The 23267-nt window shown below is 39.6% G+C and overlaps 1 protein-coding gene and 1 long non-coding RNA gene across 2 annotated transcripts in view; both read left to right on the forward strand.

Moving 5' to 3' along the window:
* Positions 1-23267, forward strand: part of LOC137188662 (NACHT, LRR and PYD domains-containing protein 3-like) — a 117560-nt gene that overhangs the window by 84056 nt on the left and 10237 nt on the right. The window contains exons 12-13 of the mRNA XM_067598265.1: positions 18243-18416; positions 19260-19433. Coding sequence (XP_067454366.1) covers positions 18243-18416; positions 19260-19433 — 348 coding nt within the window. The remainder of the gene's footprint in view (positions 1-18242; positions 18417-19259; positions 19434-23267) is intronic.
* Positions 10408-13264, forward strand: LOC137188669 (uncharacterized). The gene is made up of 2 exons (XR_010929468.1): positions 10408-12889; positions 13163-13264. It is a non-coding gene; the product is annotated as an uncharacterized lncRNA (long non-coding RNA).

A 23267-nucleotide genomic window follows, 5' to 3' on the forward strand; every position in this document is an offset into this window, starting at 1 on the left:
GATCTTGCTGCCAGTCTACAGCAGTCCTCCCTCTCTCCCAGCAGGACTGGAAGTCTCTCCCAGTCACTTACATAGAGGAACTCTGGGAATATTTGTATTATTTCTGTAAAATATTGGTCTGTAATACTTTGATGTTGGTTGCAGTGAGTTAAGAAGTGCAGCTCTCTGGTCACAGTAAGAACACAACGTCTCCTCTCTGGGCAGCAGGTCTGTCTGTGTCTTCTTCCACTGCCAGGTTGTGTTCAGTCAGTCTGTGCTTAGTCAGTGTTCTTCTCAGTTTTCTATCAGACGCTGTGGTCAGGTAGGATGTCACAGTGTCTCTCTGTTCAGGGTTACGTATGTTTCCATTTTGTTCTGGGATTTTGTTAGTTCTGTCCAGTAATCTCTGTGTTTTTATTTTTCTTTCATCATAATTTGGTTTGGTCTAATTTTCTGAGTGCATGTGTCCTGAAGCTGAGGTGGTCCTGGTGTAAAGACCTGAGTGGTTGATGTCTCTCTCTCTCTCTCTCTCTCTCTCTCTCTCTCTCTCTCTCTCTCTCTGTACGCCGTTAGTAGAAAAGATTACACCATAACTACGGAGTAATTACACTGTATGTTTCAGGCTGTAATCTAAAGCGTTACCAGAAAAAGTGTCATTGTCAACATGATTTGACTTTGAGACGCCTGTTTCTGATTGGCTGAATGTAGCTGCTGTTCATGTGTAGCTCACCTGCACTCAGGTGATTGACGGTTGTGTTGCCTAGCAACAGCAAAGCACCTCAGTGTGATCAGGATCAGTGATGTCATAGGGCTGCTCGATTAATCAAGTTTTATTTTGTCTTCCAACAATTATGAAAACAAGATAATCGAGATAAATCGATTATTCTGCCACATTCTGCTTCACAATGATGCTCTGGTTTTGTCTTGTGTTATAAATCCAGCGCAGTGAGACAGACAGAGCGGAGTCTTCCTCACAGCATGAATGTGTCTGAATTAACAGTCAAATGTCATAATATTGTGAGACCTATGAGATATGTTGCCAAGACAACTTAAATATAAACTTATATTATTAAAAGTTTGGTTTTGCCTCCGCTGTTAAGACTCTGTTATGACTCTGAAAAGTCTGACGGTTTTCTCTCAGGTAACGTTACATCCAGCACTGACACAGTGAAACAAACGGATCAGCCCGGAGCTCCACGGTTAAATAACATGTAATTGATCAGTAGGAGGTTTAATTTTCCCCGTAGGGCCCCGGTGAGAGGCGGCTCAGGGAGACGGCGGCAGGTGGAGGTGGTGGAGCTGCAGCTGCAGGCTGCCCGCATGGCTGCATTCAATTACCAACAGCAAGGATATTAGTTTTATTTTATTATTGTTGCTTATATGCTGAGTTCACAAAGTGTGTGAAGAGTTCATTCTGCTGACTAAAATACATTTGTTGGATCGTAGTTTGTGTTTTTGTGCTTTATTGCTGTTTAAATGTAGGATATTATATGGCTATTTAAACATATGTCCGCTAGTTGTTCTATATGGCCGGAATTCTGGAATATTAACGGACATGTTGGCCGTCAGAAAAGTCTAGCATCTAACCCTGGTCTGCATCTGTTATTGTTCAAGGAAATCCACGGTTAAAAAGACAAGTTGTTTTCTTTAAATAGATGCACAATGTTTCCAAAGTCAATGAGTAATCGTGTTAAATAATCGTGATTATGGTTTTTGCCATAATGGAGCAGCAGTAATATCATGTTTGTATGCTGAAAGAGAACGTGCTGCTCTGACCCCCCTCCTCCTTTCAGGCTGCAGCCTGCTGGAGTCCGATGGTTGACACCAGGTCTGAGGAAGTGTAAGTGTGTTTTTCATTTCATTCATGAAAACAAAGCAAACTTCAAACTGTGACATCACTCATTCACATCCTACTGAGGATGAAGATGATGTCATCATCAAACAGATGATAGATCAATAACTGCAGCTGTATTGTGTCTCGTTCTCTCCATCAGATTTCTGTCAACTCACACTGGATCTAAACACAGCAAACAGAAGACTCAAACTGTCTGACAACAACAGGACGGTGACAGGTGTGGAGGAGGATCAGTCATATCCTGATCATCCAGACAGATTTGATTACTGGGGACAGCTGCTGTGTAGAAATGATCTGACTGGTCGCTGTTACTGGGAGGTCGAGTGGAGAGGAAGAGTTCGTATATCAGTGACTTACAGAGGAATCAGCAGGAAAGGAGACAGTGATGACTGTTTGTTTGGATGGAATGATCAGTCCTGGAGTCTGACCTGCTCCAATGATGATGGTTACTCTGTCCGTCACAATAAGAGACAAACATCCATCTCCTCCTCCTCTTCCTCCTCCTCCTCCTCTTCCTCCTCTTCTGTCTCTAACAGAGTAGCAGTGTATGTGGACTGTCCTGCTGGCACTCTGTCCTTCTACAGAGTCTCCTCTGACACACTGATCCACCTCCACACCTTCAACACCACATTCACTCAGCCTCTGTATGCTGGGTTTGGGTTTAATCCTGGTTCCTCAGTGTCTCTGTGTGGTCTGTAGGAGGAAGAGTCTCCTCCTGTTAGAGAAACTTTCTCACTGCTGACCAGATAGTTCAGTCTGTACAGGATCACACACAGCTGATGGTATTTAGTACCAACATGATCTCTCACTGCTTGTAAATGTAAACATGGTTTCCACATGATTGACAGTTTGTTTGTAAAATGAATCAAATGATAAACTGAGTCCAGTTGTTGTTGTTTTCTGTTGTTAGTGTATTAGAAAGGCTTGAACTGTAATGGGATAATGGGAATGGGATCTTCACAATGTTTAGTTGTAGTTCTTCTAGTAGTTTCATAGTAACTGTGTTACCTGATTCCTTCACTTATTTAGAGATCACATGACAAATGATGGTCAGAACAACAGGCCTCCTATTGGCTGGTTAAATGAACACCTCTAATGGTGAAGGCTGAGGCTCAGCAGCTGGAGTGTGGCTGCTTTTATGCTGCGTTCATATCATATTGGAATGATGCTAATTATGAGATTCTGACTTGTAAATAGAATTCAGGTCAACATTCAAGTGGTAATTATGAAGTGGAAAAGCTGAAAGCTCTGATATTTACTGGATATGCTGGATTATTGTCAATAACAGTATTTTTGAGCCTCATTCCACCAACTTTGTAATCATGCAGCCGTCTTGATTTGTTGTGTGACATGAACACTGGCGAGTTGTAAACATGGGAGTCTTTCCCGCCTCTACCATCCATCCCATATGATGTGAACACAGCATTAGAGATGAAAAGTCCAGGAGCTGTTGTGTGTTTCTGACATACAGGAAGTATTTAGTTTTTCTCTGGAGTGTTTATTTAGTTCCTCTGTAGAGAATAAAGTTCATGATGATCAGTAGCTGATGTTAGTTTTCTCCATTTATTTTTGTGTGTGTGCATGTTAATTCATATCTAATTTCATATAGTAGATTGAAGGTATTTGACAGTTTCAGGACTGTTTAAAGTGTCAGTTTAATGTGTTTAGCTCACATTCAGTCTGACAGCTGTTGTTCATTGACTGTTTCTAAATAAGTTGTGCATCATCAGCACTCAGCTGTCATGTGTGATTAAAGCCAGCAGGTGTCACTGTTTATTCCTTTGGTTAATTCATCCGGATTTGTTGAAAATAGTTTGTATTGAAAGGAGGTTTTATGTTTTTGGTTTCAGTTTCTGTGTAAATATTCATTTAAATATTCACTATAAATTGATTCCACTTTGGTATTATTATTATTATCATAGCCGTTATTGTTATTTTGTATTTTTTTGTATAATTGCAAGTCACTTTTGTATTTCCTCTATTTTTTCTATAAACACAAATCCTCATCATCAACTTTATGATCCAAGATGTTAATAAAGTCTATCTGCAAATACTTTTTACTATCTACTATGTTTCTATTTAATTCTATTAATTTACTATTTAAATATCTTATAAATGGATTTTGTATTTCTCCACCATGATTAATTCCTGGCAGTGTGGAGGACATTTAGAAACATTTAGTCCTTCATGTTTAATAAAATGTATAAAATATAGAATATAATTGTATAATTGCATGAATAAAATCTAAATAATGATGCATATTATTTATGTTGTTGTATTCTGGGTATTTCTAAAATCCTGGCTACAGCCCTGAATATATACACCAAAATAATGTATTACAAACAAACAATGGAGCAAAATGAATACGTAACCATGGAAACAATCCAAAAGAAGAATCCAGTTGGATGCATGGACAGGTGTTTACTCCTGAGAGAGACAGTCACAATATATTCAGTTTAAAATGTGTAAAAGAAGAGTAAGATCTGTTGAGAAATGTGTTGAGCGGATCACAGACATCTGAGTGTGCAGCTTGTTCTGCTCTGTGATATTTACTGACAAAGATCTCAAACATTGCTCAGTGAATTAATGGAGCATCGTGCTGCTGTCAGGGTGGATGTTCTCTCTCTGTTTGGGTCTGTTCAGGTCCAACACAGTCTGGATCAGGTCTAATTATCCTCAGCTCTGTTTCACATCAGGACTCTTCATTTTTAACATTCATGGATGCATGTTGGCTTCAGGAAGGTTCTCCATGGGTCAGTCTCAGACCTCCAGACTGATAAATGTTTTCCATCCTTACAAGAAGAAAAAACAGCAGAAAACACTGAAAACTGTTTTTACTTAAAAAGAATCAAATGTAAAGATTTGGAATATATTTGCACAAAGAATCATTTTCCAGCATCTTCAGTCTGTTCTGTCATATATAAATATTATTAGTCACCTTTAGCTGCCACTCAGAGTTAAATTGACTTGTAATTGATATGAAACACAGCTGTAAATTCCTCCACATGTGCATCACGAGGCCATCTAGTGGACTGATAGTAGAACAACAGCAGCTGATTGCAGCTTTCATGGAAATCAAATGAATTGAACAGACAGAAAAACATCCTGATATTAAAATACAAAGAGAGACAGACAAACACTGTGAAGGTATTTCAACAATATTTCCAACATCTGGAGGCTGATAAACATTCTGTCTGACACACGGTCGTTCTTCATCCTCCCACCAGATGGAGCCAAACTCAACTAACTTTCACATCCTACACATAGTGTCTGGAAGAACATTGTTCTGATCATTTCTGTCTGGATTGATATGGATATTAGCAGCATTAATATCAATGCAGACACATGAACTTTAAAGAAACTTGTTTCGGTTTTACTGGATGAAACAGTTTGTGACAGAGAACAGAGCTGCTTGTCTTCATACAGTGAAGTTGGTTTCAATCAATCAATCAATCAATCAATCAGTTTTTATTTATGTATCACCAAATCACAACAAAAGTCACCTCAGGGCACTTTTCACATAGAGAAGGTCAAGACTGTACTCTTTCATTCACAGAGACCCAACAATTCCCCCATGACCAGCACTTGGTGACAGCAGTAAGGAAAAACTCCCCTTTAACGGATAAAAACCTCAAGCAGAACCCGGCTCTTGGTGGGCGTCATCTGCTTTGACCGGTTGGGTTGAGAGAGAGAAAGACAGAGGGGGGTAAGAGAGGGGGAGGGGAGAGAGAGGGAGGGGGGACAGAATAACAACAATCATAACAATAACAGCAGCAACAGCAGTAGCAACAGCCAGGGAAGGACGCCAACAGGACTGCGAAGGACCGCAAAGGCTCGGCCCAGAACCCAGGGTTTCCTGCGAGATGAGAAAGCACAAAAAACTCAGAGAAGAAGCAAAGTTAGTGACATGCATTGATGTTACATGAATGCATACAGATGGAGAGGAGGAGGAGGAGGAGAGAGGAGCTCAGTGCATCATGGGAAGTCCCCCAGCAGTCTAGGCCTATAGCAGCATAACTAAGGGCTGATCCAAGGCGAGCCTGGTCGGCCCTAACTATAAGCTTTATCAAAAAGGAAAGTTTTAAGCCTACTCTTAAACATAGAGAGGGTGTCTGCACCCCGGACTGAATCTGGAAGATGGTTCCACAGGAGAGGAGCCTGATAGCTGAAGGCTCTGCCTCCCATTCTACTTTTAAACACTGTAGGAACCACCAGTAAGCCTGCATACTGGGAGCGCAGTGTTCTAGTGGGATAATACGGTACTATGAGCTCTTCAAGATATGATGGTGTCTGACCATTAAGGGCTTTGTAAGTTAGGAGAAGGATTATAAATTCTATTCTAGATTTTACAGGAAGCCAATGCAGCGAAGCTAAAATGGGAGAAATGTGATCTCTTTTTCTAGTTTTAGTCAGAACACGTGCAGCTGCATTCTGGACCAGCTGGAGAGTCTTTAGAGACTTGTTAGAGCAGCCTGATAATAAGGGGTCATGGAGAGTCATGGAGGGTCCTGGAGGGTCCTGGAGAGAGTCCTGGAGAGTCCTGGAGAGTGTCCTTCAGGGTCCTGGAGAGTCCTGGAGACTGTCCTGCAGGGTCCTGGAGAGTCCTGGAGAGTCCTGGAGAGTGTCCTAGAGAGTCCTGGAGAGTGTCCTGCAGGGTCCTGGAGAGTCTGGCTCTGAGATCCTTGGTCGTCTTTATCCACCACTCGCCCTCAGTGGTTTCCCCGTTTGTTGAACTGGTTTGTTTCCACACTAGTTGTGTCTTAGTGGGATGTGCTGCTGGCTGCACACTGAGCCTCGTACAAACTGAAAGTGAAGTGAAACTCAGAGCAGCAGTTTTCTTTCAGGCTGTTTCTGTTGTTACGGAGCTTTAAGAACAAACCGACTGTTTCATGTTGATGTCAACAGAGATCCATGTTGGACTCTTTAAGGTGTGTTTGCTGTTTCTGCTCAGTGTGACGTGTGTGTTGAACTTATATTCATGTGTGTGCTGGGTTTCTGTTTTCCCTCCACTCGTCCCTCCTCACCTGCCCTGCATCATCATCTTCATCAGCCCTGCTCCCAGTGTTCTCCAGCCAATCAGCTTCTCTCCTGTTCTCCTGTTTCACCTCCTCATTCTCCTCACCTGCAGCTCCTCTCCTGGTTGGTTCAGTCACTGTTCAGTCCTGAACTCCTGCATCTTTATTAAAGAGACCTTCTTCACATCTCCTGCTACTCTTCATCACATATTAAAACATAGAACCAAAGATATTTATTTATGTATTTATATGACAGCCTTTAGTCCACCTGGTGGGTTTGTGATTGTCGACTCATGTTGTAAAAACTGTAAACTTGTTGTTTACTTGTTTCAATAAAGTTGTTGATAAAATACAAATAAAATAAAACAGAAAGAATAAAATAATAATGATTGACTGATGGAAACTTTCTTCCTACAGATGAGAACACAGGCTGTTTTAGCAACACTGTCTCCTGGAGATACTTTAACAGTTCAGTAGAAGAAAGAAAGAAAAGAACAGAACAGACAGAAGTCTGTTAATAAAACAGAAAACTGACAGTAAACAAGCTCCAGCTGAAAGATCCTGAAGCAGCACAGTAAGTGGACCTTTAGTGGAGATAGTTTGATGTATAATAGTGACAGAAACCTGTAAGATCATCACTTCAGTTACACATCTCAGATTAGCTGCCGTCTTCTGACAATAATCACATACATGATCATTTAAGACTCATCCAAACACAAAAGCAGAAGAATAAACATCAACTTCTCTCATTTAGTTCATTTGATCCAAACATTTGGTCTCTGGACATTCTCTTCAAGTGAATAATAGTTGAAGAACATGTGAAATGACTCCGTTCACTGAAACACTCTCCTGCTGTGATTCACACTCATACTGCTGTAAATGTTCAGTTTGAACTAACAGAGTTTATAATTCAGTTTTATTTCTCTTCACTTCATAAAGTTCATAAACAGTCTGTTGGTTTGTTCTTTGAATGCTTTTATATTAGTGTTGCTCCACACTTCTATACACAAACTCAAATGTGATCAAACAGGTGAAAAATACAACATCTGAAGCTCCTTGTAGCTTGATAATCAATCAGTTTGATTAAATGTGATCAGGATGTGAATGCAGTTGTGTTTTTGACCAGCAGAGGTCAGTAAAACACAACTCAGCTGTTCATCTCATCGCTGCATTTATTTCATTATTGATTCATATTTCTGTCTCACTGTTTCACTTTTATACCAGCAGAACATTTATTTCAGCTGCAGATGAAACCAATAAGAGGAACAAACATGTTCCCATCACATTATTGATCAGCTGCAGACTGAAACATGAGAGCACAGTCAGCTGATCACAGATCAATACAGATAATGATCCATGTGAGGAAGTGAGTACTTTTACTTTCTACTTTTCCTTTACTGCCTTCATCTGATCATGTTTCACACACAAACAGGATCACAGTATAACACAAACACACACACTATATATATATATATATATATATATATATATATATAGTGTGTTTGTGTGAGCTGCTATACATGTTCACACGTCAGTATGAAGAATCAACAGTTTGTTTACTTTTAATAATTCATGATTCTGAACTTTTACTGAAATATTATTTAAATAAACAACTTTGTTTTTAAAGAACTTTTGATCTTTTTTATATCAAAGTAGAAACAAACAGACAGAAGATGAGGAGGGTGTTTATATACTGTTGTAGTTCTATACTGTACTTTTACTCAGTACTCACACTGTTACACTTGTTTCTGATTGGTTCAACACTGAGTCACATGATGAACTTTACCAACACACAGCAGCTCATTTTACACACAAACACACAAACACGACAACACATGTGTCAATCAGACACACTGAGATAAAAACACAACAACAGGCAGCACATGAGGATCTTTATTACATCACTGTTGTATTGTGTTTATGTAGTTTAATGGTTGATAGTGTATAAATGTGTATATTGTGTTTATGTAGTTTAATGGTTGATAGTGTATAAATGTGTATATTGTGTTGATGTAGTTTAATGGTTGATAGTGTATAAATGTGTATATTGTGTTTATGTAGTTTAATGGTTGAAAAATGAATGGTCAAAAGTCACACTGCAGAATGTGTTTTCATAAAATGGAAACACTCTGAATATAATAAGTTTATTACAATATTCTGTAAAACATCTAAAAAATATTTTCTTGTGTATGAAATATTTTACAGTCTGACTGCAGCTCCGTCCAACCAGAAACCTCCGGAGCTGAAACATGAAGCCAACACAGAAGAGCCATGTATCACTAAAACTGACATCATGCAGATGTTTGTGCTGTATGTGGAGAGTTGTAGTTACTGACAGTGACCACTGGAGGGCAGTAAATACTCTGATTATCTCTCTATGAGTCCAGATCAGTGAGTTTAGAAAGATCAATATCACTATTGATGTCAGTATTTATAGCAGGTGAATAATGTCTGTGTTCACATATATAGTGTCATTATCAGACTGGTGAACATTAGTGCTGATGTAATGCAGTAAATGTGTCATAATGTCATTTCTAGATCAGAGCAGTAAAAGAGAAAATGAGATGAGTTACAATAACACTTGATCCTGAATGGAGCTCAGACTGAGACTAGTTCAACCAGTCAGACTGCATACTGAGGTAGTGCAGAGATGAAGGTGTGGCACAAACAAAAACACACACACACACACACACACACAAACACACACACATCACACTTCACTTCACCTGAGGAAAGTTGAACTTGAACTGAAGCTCGTTTCCTGCTCAGACCTGCTCAGAGAGCTGCACACTGATGAAGTTCATGAGAAAAAGTTCAGTAAGTGGAGCTCTGGTTGATTTCTCTTGGTCTTTGAGTCTCTTCATAGACAGTGTGTGATTGTTGGAGGAGTTTGTCAGCTTGGGAAACTTTCTGGTTGTTGTCGAGTAAAGATGGCGTCTGTGTGAGTCGTACTCATGCAGAAAAATCCTCCTGTGAGGTTAAATTATTGAACATTATATTAATGGGTTATTATTACTGATACATTGATGAGTAAGGAGCATTTTACTGTTGTAGTTGGTGGAGGTGGAGCTGATTTTATTTATTGTTTGATAATTAATAACAAATATTCTATAAGATAATGACATGTTTGTATGTAAATATTAAAATGTTCAATTTGCAAAGTAACTACTAACTGCAGCTGTTAAATAGCCCCCCCCACCTTTACAGTCTCAGGTTGATGTTCTCACCAACGTCTCTCTAAACTGTCCTCTGACTGCAACCAGCGAAAGGCTCATCTGAGTCTCCTTCAGTTATTACAGTTCACTCACAGCAAGAAGCTCAGTGAGGCTCTGCAGACTGTTCTGCCCTGAGTTTGGCTAGAAGACTAAATCTATGTGATGAGGATTTATACAGTCTGTCAATGTTTGACTTTAGCTGTTCCAGGTTCTTTATTCCAAAGGTCAGCGCTGTGCTGGGATCATATTTCTTTAAAGTCACTTCTGGTTAAAGATGAATTCAGAGTTGAGACTGTTTGTGAAGCAACTGACATTTGAAATCTTCCTGCTGTGAGTTACATGTTTGTTCATCCTACGTTTGGTTTCCTGGTTGAAGCTGCTGATTAATTTCACCTTCACTCATCAGCTTGATGAAAATGATTTTCAGCATCTAAAGGTAACGTAAGCAACAGGTTTCATCATGTTTGTGTCAGCGGGGGTTAAAATCATGTGACACCAGTAGAGATGGTGCTAGTAGTGATTTATTATGTTGCTTTGTTGAATACTGGTGGAAGGTTTGAAACCTCGTTAATCCTCTTTGACTCTAATTAGCTTTGCTAACAAGATGCTGTTTAGACAACAGAAACATCAGAGGAAACTCTGGAAAAGCTTCATTAGTCAAAATTCAGCCTGTTGACACACTAAGTGACCAGAAAAATAGAAACACCTGAATAATACAACAGTGATGCAATAAGTGTTAAGTTTTGTTGAGGTTCATTGGTTCTGTGGTTGTTGTTTTGGACTTAATTATTTTGAAAGATGTTTCCAATATTTAGTCGACCTCATTTTCATATATAGAGGAGAGAAACTTATTACAAACACCTGGACAATATAAGACAATCCAGTACAGTTGTTAAACAGGCCAGCAGCACTTGGACTATTGTCCTCACTAAGTGTTTAGTTACACAACACACTTCCAGTAAAGGTTGAAGACAGCAGTTTGCCTTTGGAGCTTTTAATGGAGGAAAAATGTGAAAACAGTATCGAACAAATCCAATAATATTATAAATCAGAAAAATATGATACAATAAACAAGAGTGAGAGCAAAGGTGTTTGTCAGTAGTTAATATAGTAGACAGATGCAAGATTAAAAGGAAAAAGAGCAAAATACATAACAGTTAACCCATCAGTAAAAACTGACTCAGAGGGTTTTATTAGCAGCTCATTAGCCTCAGACAGCTCGTATGCTGCTAGCTTGGAAAGCATCTATGATGTAATGAGAATCTACAGATGATGCAGCAACAAGAACATTTAGAGGGAGAATAAAAGATGCCTGTCAGTGTTTGCTCTGCTCAGTTTGAATGAAATGCTGGATGTTAGCATGTCAGTTAAACTAGCTGCTATAGAACTGTGTCAGCGTGGGTCGCTGCTAACACACAACACCCAACTGAGACCATGTGCTGGCTGAAGAATAGTGACATCACAAACCCAACAAATGACCTTCAATCAGCTTGTTTCAACAACTGTTGTATTTGACTGCAGTTGAGTTTCCTCCATCACTGGGTGTATTTCACAGCATCAGAGACAATAATGCAGGTCTTAATGAATGTTACCCCTGTGCCACACATCGTTCCACATCTGCACTATTTTAACACTAATTCCAACAGTCGACCTTTCACTGTCTGTTGTTACTCTGAAAAATTACCTGCATACAACATGTAATATGTGCATCAATAATAATAAATGAGACTCAAATAAATACACAGCTGACACTGAGTGTTAAAGGCTCAATGTATGATGCTGCTGCTTTTCATAAATGAATGAAATAGATTATTAATAATTTGCTGTTTAGTTGTGTTTAATGTTAACCATTAAAGTAAACCATGTTTTAATAGATGTTCTGCAGTGAATTTATTGTTCATCAAACAGTAAGATGTGCTGCAGTTATATTAGGAACACTGTCACTAGCTAGCAAGTCAACAACAGCTCACCAACCTGACAGATACACATTTTATCAGCTTTCAACACGTCACTAACTGCACTTAAACACAGTCATGTGATTATGTTCTGACAGTTTGACATAAAATGAACTCAAACGGTTTCAAACAGTCTTGAGTTTGTTTGTGTAAAACATTTTATTCATTGTCAGAGAAGTTTAGTGTCAGTATGAAGGGTCGCCCCATTCAGTCACCTTTAAACTGGTGCATGGTTTAATAACCAGTATCATGCTGGTAGTGAGGGAGACTTTGTTTCACAGGTGGTATGGTTAGTGATTAACAGGAAATAAAAAGTCATAAAATAATATGTTCCGAAATCTTTCTAAACTATATCACAGACAAACTGTTGAAAACATCTTTTCATTGATGATATTCAGTATTTTAACCAAGCTAAGAGCTGCAGCAATAGAAACTAAAGTTTATGTTGCTGCCAAACCTTCATTCAGTATCTTTATAATATATCAATATAAAATCAATGTCACATCATTGAGTCAGACAGTTTGTACTCTCTTATTCTGCCTGTTTTAATCTTTACTGTAGATGATGATGGTAATGTGCAACATCAATGTTCAATGCTCCATAAATTTAACCATTAATCATGGAAACGTCTGTCCTTCAATCCTTACAATCTGTAAAAGTCTAAATTCAAAGTAAATAAATGAAGTGTCATTCAGTACAATCTCTAATTAAAACAGCAAGAAGTACAAATGACTCCATAGAAAACCAGAGTCCTCAGACTGATGATGAAGGACTGATGAAGGAGAATCAGCAGCAGTTTCTCTCTCTGTGTTTCCTCTGCAGGTGAAGCTACAAAGACTCTGTGACTGGATGTGGATCTGAATTCACCTGGTGAGCATTTTTATTTCTTCTGCCACACAGCTGACTCCACCAGCAGCTCATCTCCATTAAATGTGTTCTATAGTGGTAAATGAAAAGCCAACAGAGAACTGGAACCTTCTGAAAGTAAAACATTAAACATTAAACCTCAGTGGAAATGAAGAATAATGTCTTACTTTGATGCCATCTGGTGGTTGAATCAAGAATGACGCCGTTGTAACTGCAGTGCTGGTGTGATGTGTAGCTTGTTGTAATGAATGAGCTTGTTGTTGTGTTTATGTGAAGGTGTTTCTCTGCTATGGATCAGTGTGAGGACAGAGAGGAGGGAGTCCCTCCCTCTAAAAGCTCTCTGTGTGGGGAACATGACAGCCAGACCAAAGCTCAGAGGTGAGATGAGGATCTCTAACTGTCCATCACTGTTCTCCACTCACATTACTCCACCATCATTATTCACACTCAGAGCTCTGTGTGTGTTGTGTTGAAGAACTGGACCTGGACCTGGACCTGGACCTGGACCTGGACCTGGACCTGGACCTGAACCTGTACCCAGCTGTGTGTCCATGAAGAGTGACTGGTCCACGGGGAAACATATAAATTTTAAACCTGGACAACCTGCTGATGGAAGGTCAGAATGTAAAGCTGCAAAGACTGAACAGACTTTTCATTTCTATCCAACATGCACATTTATCAGAGCTGTTGTTGTTTCAGGATCCAGCGGCAGAGACCAGACTCTCCTGGACCTTGACCCAGCTGTCTGTCCTTTAAGAGCGACCAGTCGAAGGATGGTTTCATCAATATAAAAGGAGGACGTCCATCTGCTGATCAGATGTAAGCTGTAACTGACAGTAAACGTCGCGTTATGCTAGAAAAGAACTGGTTTGTACGACGTGTTGTCTGACCACGTCAGTGAAAAGCCGGCCGTCATAGAGAGGGAGGAGATTTGATTATCATTTAAATATGGAGATAACAGATCACATGTTCAGACAGTCTCTCCTGGAAGACATTCATGGTGTTGAACTCAGTTGTTCATATGATAAGTGACATGATATGATTTATTTATATATTACAGACATAAAAAAAACATGTTAAAGTGAAAACACTCATTTCCAACATAAACCACCAAAAATTAAATAAAATAATATACATCCACATCGTAAAAAAGTACAACAAGGGCGATTTGATGGCTGACGTAAAAATGGAATTGCAGATTTCAGTATAAACCTGTGACCATGTTCCATAAATAAGTCCTGACCTGACTTCTATAAGCTCCTCTCATTTTTAACAGCTGGATGTGTAACAGGAGGCTGTTCCACAACACAGCAGCAGCTTAAAAAAAGGAACTTCTGGCTACATTATTCACTGGAGGGACTTTATATGAACACACACTGGCCCTGGTGTTATAGCCATGCTGACTATGTGCCATCGTTATCTGTGAAGTATTGAGGAGCAAACCCACTGATGATGTTGAACATATGATGCAGCTTCTGTTGTTCTACTCTGAGCTGTACTGGCAGCAGCCCTACACTTCTGAATTCATCACCAACATGAGTTAAAGAGGATACATCTAATAAATACTGAATAATATTATTTTGCATCACCTGCAGTTTGTTCCTAAATGTAGATGTCAAACCACTGAACCAATCAGAACAGGCAGAATCAAACCGATGCTGTACCAATGAGGACATGAGAAGTTTCTTAACAGAAAAGTTAAAAAGAGTCTTAGTCTGTGAAACAGGAACTTCAGTTTGCTGCCACTCTTAGATAATATTTTATCAATAACAGATTCACAGGACAGTGACTGGCCCAATATTATTCCTAAGTATTAGACATAATATAATAAAATTTCAGTTCCATTACAAAAGATTTTCAGTGTATTTGTTCTTGACGTCTTTGTTCCGAACAGGATTGACTCGGTTTTACCCAAATGTATTGAAAGCTTGTTATCTATGAGCCACTCTCTCACACTTTCTGATAAATTACTAAGAGTTGTGAATTTCACTGACATCATTCCCAGATAGCAGTAATGCAGAATCATCAGCATACAGCAGCAGCTTGCACGTCACAGCAGCTGTCGTATCATTTATATACATAAGAAATAAGAGGCCTTAACATAGAACCGTGCAACACCACACATGTAATATCCTGAGGTTCTGATAGAACCACTTCAACATCACAGACTTGAGTTCTTCCTGTCATGTAAGAAATAAACCATTTTACAGCAGTATGTCCAAATGCCATGCACTGTAACTTTGACAACATTACAGAACGATTCACTGTGTCAAAAGCTTTCTGCAAGTCAGCATAATTTCCTCCATCAAGGTTTTGACTAATAAAATTAAACAAATGAATCAGACAGATGTCAGTAGAGTCTGCTGCTGTAAAACCAGACTGAAGCTCATACAACAAACTGTGTCTGACTAAATACTCCTCAACCTGCTCAAACACAAGACATTCAAAAACCTCAGACATGACTCCTGCCTACTTTCTCATTTACACACACTTGAATGTCATTTTCATACTGGGAGCTGCCCAGTTCAACCCGTCTGATACAAGCAGACACTGAACACTTCCACTGGAGCAGCTGGAGGTTGTAGCTGCCTTGCTCCACGGCACTTCAGCGGTGTACAGTGAGGGAGGGAGAGCTGTATGGAGGGTTGTTCAGAGCTGCTGGGACAAAACCAAACTGACTGATGAAGCAAAACACTGAGCTGAAAGCTATAAACAGACTGAGCAGTTGATTCTCATTCTCTCTTCTGGGATCAGCAGGACTAGTAAAGCTTTATCACTACAGGGAGTCATCTGATTCTCTGTTCACATCCAAATATCACTTGATGGACCTTTAGCTTGTGTTTGGTTTGTCTCTGTGTGGACAGACATAATGTGAGCTCATTCTTCATGATTCCTCCACAGAGTGGACCAGGAGAGCTCAGAGGTTCCCAGTGGTCAGTCTGCCCAACATCAAACACACCTGGACTCCATATTTATGGTCTGTACATGTACAACAACTAATTTTACATCTATTCTGTTCACAACCATCTCCATGCTGCACTTTATAGACCAGTGGATTGGCAGTCTGTCCTACATGGATCTGATGTTTGCTTCATGATTTCAGTTTGATTGTGTCATTCATATAGTATTCTGTTCCAGCTGCTGGAGGAGAACATCGTCATTTTTGTGAAGAACGAGCTGAAGAAGATGCAGAAGGTTCTGAGTTCAGATTACCCAGAATGCTTAGAGAGTCAGAGGGAGGGTGAGGAGGTGTTGGACAGTGAGGAGGAAGAGCAGAGGAGGAGCAGCAGAGAGGCATTTCATAAGATCACACTGCACTTCCTGAGGAGAATGAAGCAGGAGGAGCTGGCTGACCGTCTGCAGAACGGTAAGAGGATTTATATAAAAATTTAACATGCTGAATAAATGAGATATTAACGATGGAGGAAAATATTTTTACAGTCTTTTGAAATATTTACTAATACTAATTTATTCATTGATTCTGTTTTCTGTTTGTTCATACAGAATCTCCTGACATGTTTAATCATAAACTCAAGTCTAACTTGAAGAAGAAGTTCCAGTGTGTGTTTGAGGGGATTGCTAAAGCAGGAAACCCAACCCTTCTGAATCAGATCTACACAGAGCTCTACATCACAGAGGGAGGGACTGCAGATGTCAATGATGAACATGAGGTCATACAGATTGAAACAACATCCAGGAAACCAGACAGACCAGAAACAACCATCAGACAAGAAGACATCTTTAAAGCCTCACCCGGAAGAGATGAACCGATCAGAACAGTGATGACAAAGGGAGTGGCTGGCATTGGGAAAACAGTCTTAACACAGAAGTTCACTCTGGACTGGGCTGAAGACAAAGCCAACCAGGACATACACTTCACATTTCCATTCACTTTCAGAGAGCTGAATGTGCTGAAAGAGAAAAAGTACAGCTTGGTGGAACTTGTTCATCACTTCTTTACTGAAACCAAAGAAGCAGGAATCTGCAGGTTTGAAGAGTTCCAGGTTGTGTTCATCTTTGACGGTCTGGATGAGTGTCGACTTCCTCTGGACTTCCACAACAATGAGATCCTGACTGATGTCACAGTGTCCACCTCAGTAGATGTGCTGCTGACAAATCTCATCAGGGGGAAACTGCTTCCCTCTGCTCGCCTCTGGATAACCACACGGCCTGCAGCAGCCAATCAGATCCCTCCTGAGTGTGTCGGCATGGTGACAGAGGTCAGAGGGTTCACTGACTCACAGAAGGAGGAGTACTTCAAGAAGAAATTCAGAGATGAGGAGAGGGCCAGCAGCATTGTCTCCTACATCAAGACATCACGAAGCCTCCACATCATGTGCCACATGCCAGTCTTCTGCTGGATCACTGCTACAGTTCTGGAGGATGTGTTGAAAAGCAGAGGGGGAGGAGAGCTGCCCAAGACCCTGACTGAGATGTACATCCACTTCCTGGTGGTTCAGTCCAAACTGAAGAAGGTCAAGTACGATGGAGGACGTGAGACAGATCCACAGTGGAGTCCAAAGAGCAGGGAGATGATTGAGTCTCTGACCTGACAGAGTGTGGCATCGATATTAAAGCAGCCTCAGTGTACTCAGGAATGTTCACACAGGTCTTTAAAGAGGAGAGAGGGCTGTACCAGGATACGGTGTTCTGCTTCATCCATCTGAGTGTTCAGGAGTTTCTGGCTGCTCTTCATGTCCATCTGACATTCTTCAACTCTGGAGTCAATCTGCTGTTAAAAAAACAAACAACATCTCAGAAGTGTGAAACAAGAAAAGACAAATCTGCAGAGACACACTTCTACCAGAGTGCTGTGGACGAGGCCTTGCAGAGTCCAAATGGACACCTGGACTTGTTCCTCCGCTTCCTCCTGGGTTTTTCATTGCAGAACAATCAGAATATCCTCCAAGGTCTGCTGACACAGACAGGAAGTAACTCACAGACCAATCAGGAAACATTCGAGTACATCAAGATGAAGATCAGTGAGAATCTGTCTACAGAGAGAAGCATCAATCTGTTCCACTGTCTGAATGAACTGAATGATCGTTCTCTAGTGGAGGATATCCAGCAGTATCTGAGTTCAGGAAGTCTCTCCACAGATAAACTGTCTCCTGCTCAGTGGTCAGCTCTGGCCTTCATCTTACTGTCATCAGAAAAAGATCTGGATGTGTTTGACCTGAAGAAATACACTGCTTCAGAGGATGCTCTTCTGAGGCTGATGCCAGTGGTGAAAGCCTCCAACAAAGCTCTGTAACAGTTATTTATTGATTCATTTATTGAAAAGATATTCAAAGAGGAGAGAAATATAAATGTTTCATTAAATATTTTTTCCAATTGTTTATTGTTGTCTCTTCAGACTGAGTGGCTGTAACCTCTCAGAGAGAAGCTGTGCAGCTCTGTCCTCAGTTCTCAGCTCCCAGTCCTGTAGTCTGAGAGAGCTTGACTTGAGTAACAACAACTTTCAGGATTCAGGAGTGAAGCTACTGTCTGCTGGATTGGAGAGTCCACACTGTACTCTGGAAACTCTCAGGTCAGGATTCATCAATCTGTTCAAGTGATCACCATTTAAACTGTAATTTATATGAGGAGATAAACACCTGGACTTTTCTCTATTCAAGTTATTTTCAGACCAGTTATGTGTTTATAGTTTGTGAATAACTTTCTTTTTATATATTTTTATTAGTTTTGTTCTGTCTCTGCTGTTGCTGTTGAAATACCAGAGAGGAGTTTTAAGATCCAAAAACTGAATGAAGAACTGTGTAACTGGCCTAAAGTAAAACACATAGAGACAGTTATTCAGTGAACAGACTTTTAATAGTTATAGTTTCTTTTAATTTCAGAACATTATCTGTGCTGGAATGATAGTGATTTTTACTCACCATGGTGATATAACAGTGCATCCTAGCTGTGGTTAACCACCAATTAATTCATGTTTTGTTTCAAACAAACTTAAAACTCTGGATGATTCCTGAAACTGAATAGAGTCGGAAATGTTTCCTTACTGTTTTTCCACAACATTCAGTCCTTATATGCCATATTAGTTGGGATTGTCCTGTATTCAACTGTGAGCATCTGTCACCTGCAGCTCTTCATCTAGTCAGCTCACTGTGGTTGTTTCTTCTTTTACTATTCTTTTATTTAGACCTATTTTTATGCAGTGAAGAGGTAGCAGTCCCTAACATCATGTTGACTAAGGTTACAGGAAGCTGGAACAACTTCAAATTAAAAGTGTTACAGTGGTTAGCCATTTGAATCGAAAAGTAGTGACTGAAAGTGTTAAGTTTAACTCTAAAGATCACAGAAACACATTGGTGATGACAGTAATAAACACATGATCTCAGATCATGTGATGTGTGTCATTTTGTGTCTGCAGTCTGTCAGGATGTCTGATCACAGAGGAAGGCTGTGCTTCTCTGGCCTCAGCTCTGAGCTCCAACCCCTCCCATCTGACAGAGCTTGACTTGAGCTACAATCATCCAGGAGCCTCAGGAGAGAAGCTGCTGTTTGCTGGACTGGAGGATCCACACTGGAGACTGGACACTCTCAGGTATGGACAGACAGGTGGACAGGTTTGTTAGTGTGAATCAGTTTAAACAGTCCTGGCATCTGTCCAGAATACAAACTGAGTCTGAAAAGAAAGAGGGAAATGCTTTAGATTACAGCCAGCAACGTACAGTGTAATTACTCCGTAGCTAGGTGTAATCTTTTGTACTAACGATGTACCAGTACAGTAGGTACCAATATATATTTATCACTGATGGCTGGTGACTCAAAAAAATGCAGAGGACAGGAGGAAAATCAACATGGAATCTTACAACAAACTGCATCATACTATATCATTGCCCCTCACCCAATGAAATCAGAGGGGTGGGGGGCAATTTTATATGGCAATAAAACAATTTGCTTTCAAAAAGAAAAACCCCTGAGTTGTGAAAAGGATGCTTCTTTAAAGACATTTAGCATATACATATTGTTTCTAAACAAAGAAGTGCTCATTTTAGCCATGGAGTGGTTCTGAATGTGTCATTTTACCCACAAAGTGAAATTCAATTTTATAGTATTGTTCTATTGTGACAAGAGATTTATGTTCTCATCAAAAACAGACAACATATCACATGATTTACACGTGTTTCCTATGTATTTTCTTAGTATACAGAAATATATAAAGTACCACAAAGCTTATAATGTGATGCAGGAACAGATCAGTGCTGAATACTAGAAAGACTGAACACTAAAACATTCACAGATCTAAAAGTGTAGGTTCACATCAGAAATTATTAATGCATGTATCAAATACATGACTTGCACACTCTTATTTATATGCAGGACATACAAAACATAATCTACAAAGCTGACATGTTAACACTTGTTATTCTAGTTACTTTAAGCTTATTACTCAATAAACGACTCAGCTTAAAAATCAACTGAAGAAATTTTCATAAGCAAGCAGCCACACCTCCTGCACACTCATTCACTAATCACACAACATCAACAGGTGACTGAACATTCACTCAATTAAAGACAGGATCAATTCCAAATGAATTAGTGAGTCTAGACAGCTCACTGTAACTTCAACAAGCAAACTACCTACAGCACATTATATGATCTCTGCTGCATGTTGTTCTTGAATTACCGGGTACCTATTCTATTATTACAGAGTATGTGCGACGTACTGAGCAATAATCTGGAAATTTGGGAAGAATTTAGAGAGAATTAATACTCGTTATTATTTAACTACTAGGTACCTGTTATGTTATTACAGGGTACAGTATGACCATAAAACTGAACAAAAATCTGGACATTCAGGGAAGATGGAGTGATGACTTCTTCAGCACTTAATAAATCTGATGTGATTTTATTTCAAAATGACCTTATTACCAATAAAACAGCCAAAACACATAGCTCCTTTTTCATTTTGGGATACTTAAAATAACTACAGGGTGAATTTGTGGGTTTACTTCAGAACAAAGGTCCAGGGGACAGTGTATTTTCATGGATGCTGTCGGCCTCTGAAGACCGTCTCAGCTGTCATTCACCTCACCAGCAAACTTCATCACTTGACGCTCGTTTATGGCATCTTGGCTCCGCCTACCATTGGCGGACAGAATTCACCCACCAAAGATGTCACTCACTTGTGTGTAAACACATGTTGAAGTCATTAAAATGTTGAAAGTTTTCTCCCTGCCAGTTGTTTTCGTCCAGCATTTGGAGTCCTCAAGGTGCAAGCTTATCCTTTCTTCAGCTCTGTGCATGGTCTCCTTTCATCCCACAAAATAAATATATAACTACAGCTAATATAAATATGGCTAAAGATAAAACATGGGGTATGAATCAGAACACATATGTATGGTTCATATACTCTCCTGATTGCAAACTGTGTAGTTAATTTAGTTTGTTCTGCCATGTTCTGAGGCAAGTAAAGCTGTTTTCACATTGTCTTCTGTAGTTACAGAGTAAGTTATGTTGGTTGTTCCCCCCTTGTTACATTTAGTTACAGGGTAATTACAGGGTGTGCAGGCTGTAATCTAAAGCACTGATAGTTCCCCCCTTGTTACATGTAATAACAGGGTAAGTACAGGGTATGCAGCAGGGCCGGACTGGGAAAATCATTCAGGCTGGGAAATAAAGCGTGAAATATAGCCCCAGTCAGGGTCACTTTTTAAGTGGGGGGTCTGAGGGTCCCCACTAGGAAAATATTAGTTACAAAGACTTGATTTCCTGCATTCTGGTGAATTTTAGTGCATATGAATAACAAACTAATGGGCCAACAACTGGTTAGTACAATGTATTGTTATGAACCTCAAATAGAACCAAAGGTGCACATCATACGACAGAAGGACTAATTTTTAAGCAATATTTATTAAATAATAAATAACTAAATAAACAACTAATATACTAACAAAATAGAAAATGTCTTGTACCTGCAGGTTGCTCTGAAGTAGTGGGCTTCTGTACTACGGTGGCACCAATGCTTCTCTCTCCACCTTCAAAAAGAAAAAAAAACCAAGAGCACAGCACAGCATATCTTTTAATGTACCAATATAATACAGTTAACAACTCTCTCTTCACCTATTCAAAGAACAGAGCAAGAGCACAATACCCTACTCAGTTTACTAATAGACACTAACAGTTACCCATCAATGGTTAAAATAGCCCTTTAACCAACACAAACATTGAATAACAGATCTTTAAGTTTCAACAAATTACAGCAGCCTGAATAGTGACAGAAGACGTTGTGTTGTCTTAGTAATTTCAAATTATGAGCTCAAAGCATGAACTCACTGACTGAAATTTTCACCATAATGCATTAATTTTCAAATAATATTGACCACATGAACTTGACTAGATATGCCAATTATGCCATCAATGTTTTTGAGGAAATTAGAAAGGGAACTACCACTTTTATTGCTGATTGTCCAGTTTGTTTGCTGCTTTAACATTAACAAGGGACGATGACACATCGGTAACATTAGCTACGTTAGCTAGCTAGCACGTTTATTTACAGACTAACCTGGCGGCATTTAACAGCATCTCCTGCAAGTGCTTTTCTTTTTTTCTCCCTCTCTGCTCCACCCTTCCTCTTTTTTCCACCATCCATCTTGTTGCTCAGTCATTTAGCCTTTAAATGCACCTGCTGCCAACTACTCTCTCTCTCTCTCTCTCTCTCTCTCTCTCTCTATCTATCTATCTATCTATCTATTTCTCCCTGTCTCTGTCTCTCAATTCAATTAAATTGGTTTTATTGGCGTGGCTGTATACAATACAACGTTGCCACTGGCGACTGGTCATTGGGGCACAGCCAGAAAGAACTGCGCAAACAAGTGATGTTATCAATTTTCAAATTTTTATCTGCTATAATTTATTATCTATGAATATAGCATATTCATAAATTGAATTATATATGTTAGGATTTTAGTTCATTTTTAATTGTTCCCTGCATTGCTGCCTCAGACTGCGTTTTCCTGATTTCGTGTCCGCAGCGGGCCTAGTGGCCGGCGTGAATGTGGGGCTAGCCCCTCTCTCACAATGTAATGTGTATTGTATGTGGGAAAATATGAATACGCATGCTCAGAGTGTTTTAGTGTATTCAATGTAGATCACACGAAATTGATGACCAGTGGGGCAGACAGCCTGTAGCCCCACTAAAACGTCATTTCATATTTCAGTTGATTGGCTCGCTGTCTGACAGATAGCCAATCAGATAGCTCTCTGTCAGACAGATAGCCAATCAACTGTGAGATATTTCAAATGACGTTGCAGTGCAGCTACAGCGCAAGCTGTTAACAGTTACAATTTACAGTCGGCCAAAAAGAGGGGAGACTTTCTCAGCTAACGCCAGCTAACTTAAAATAAAAAATAAAGTGGATTTCATTCTCGAGCA

The sequence above is a fragment of the Thunnus thynnus genome, chromosome 9 (assembly GCF_963924715.1).
Source record: "Thunnus thynnus chromosome 9, fThuThy2.1, whole genome shotgun sequence".
NCBI classification, from domain to species: Eukaryota; Metazoa; Chordata; class Actinopteri; order Scombriformes; family Scombridae; genus Thunnus; species Thunnus thynnus.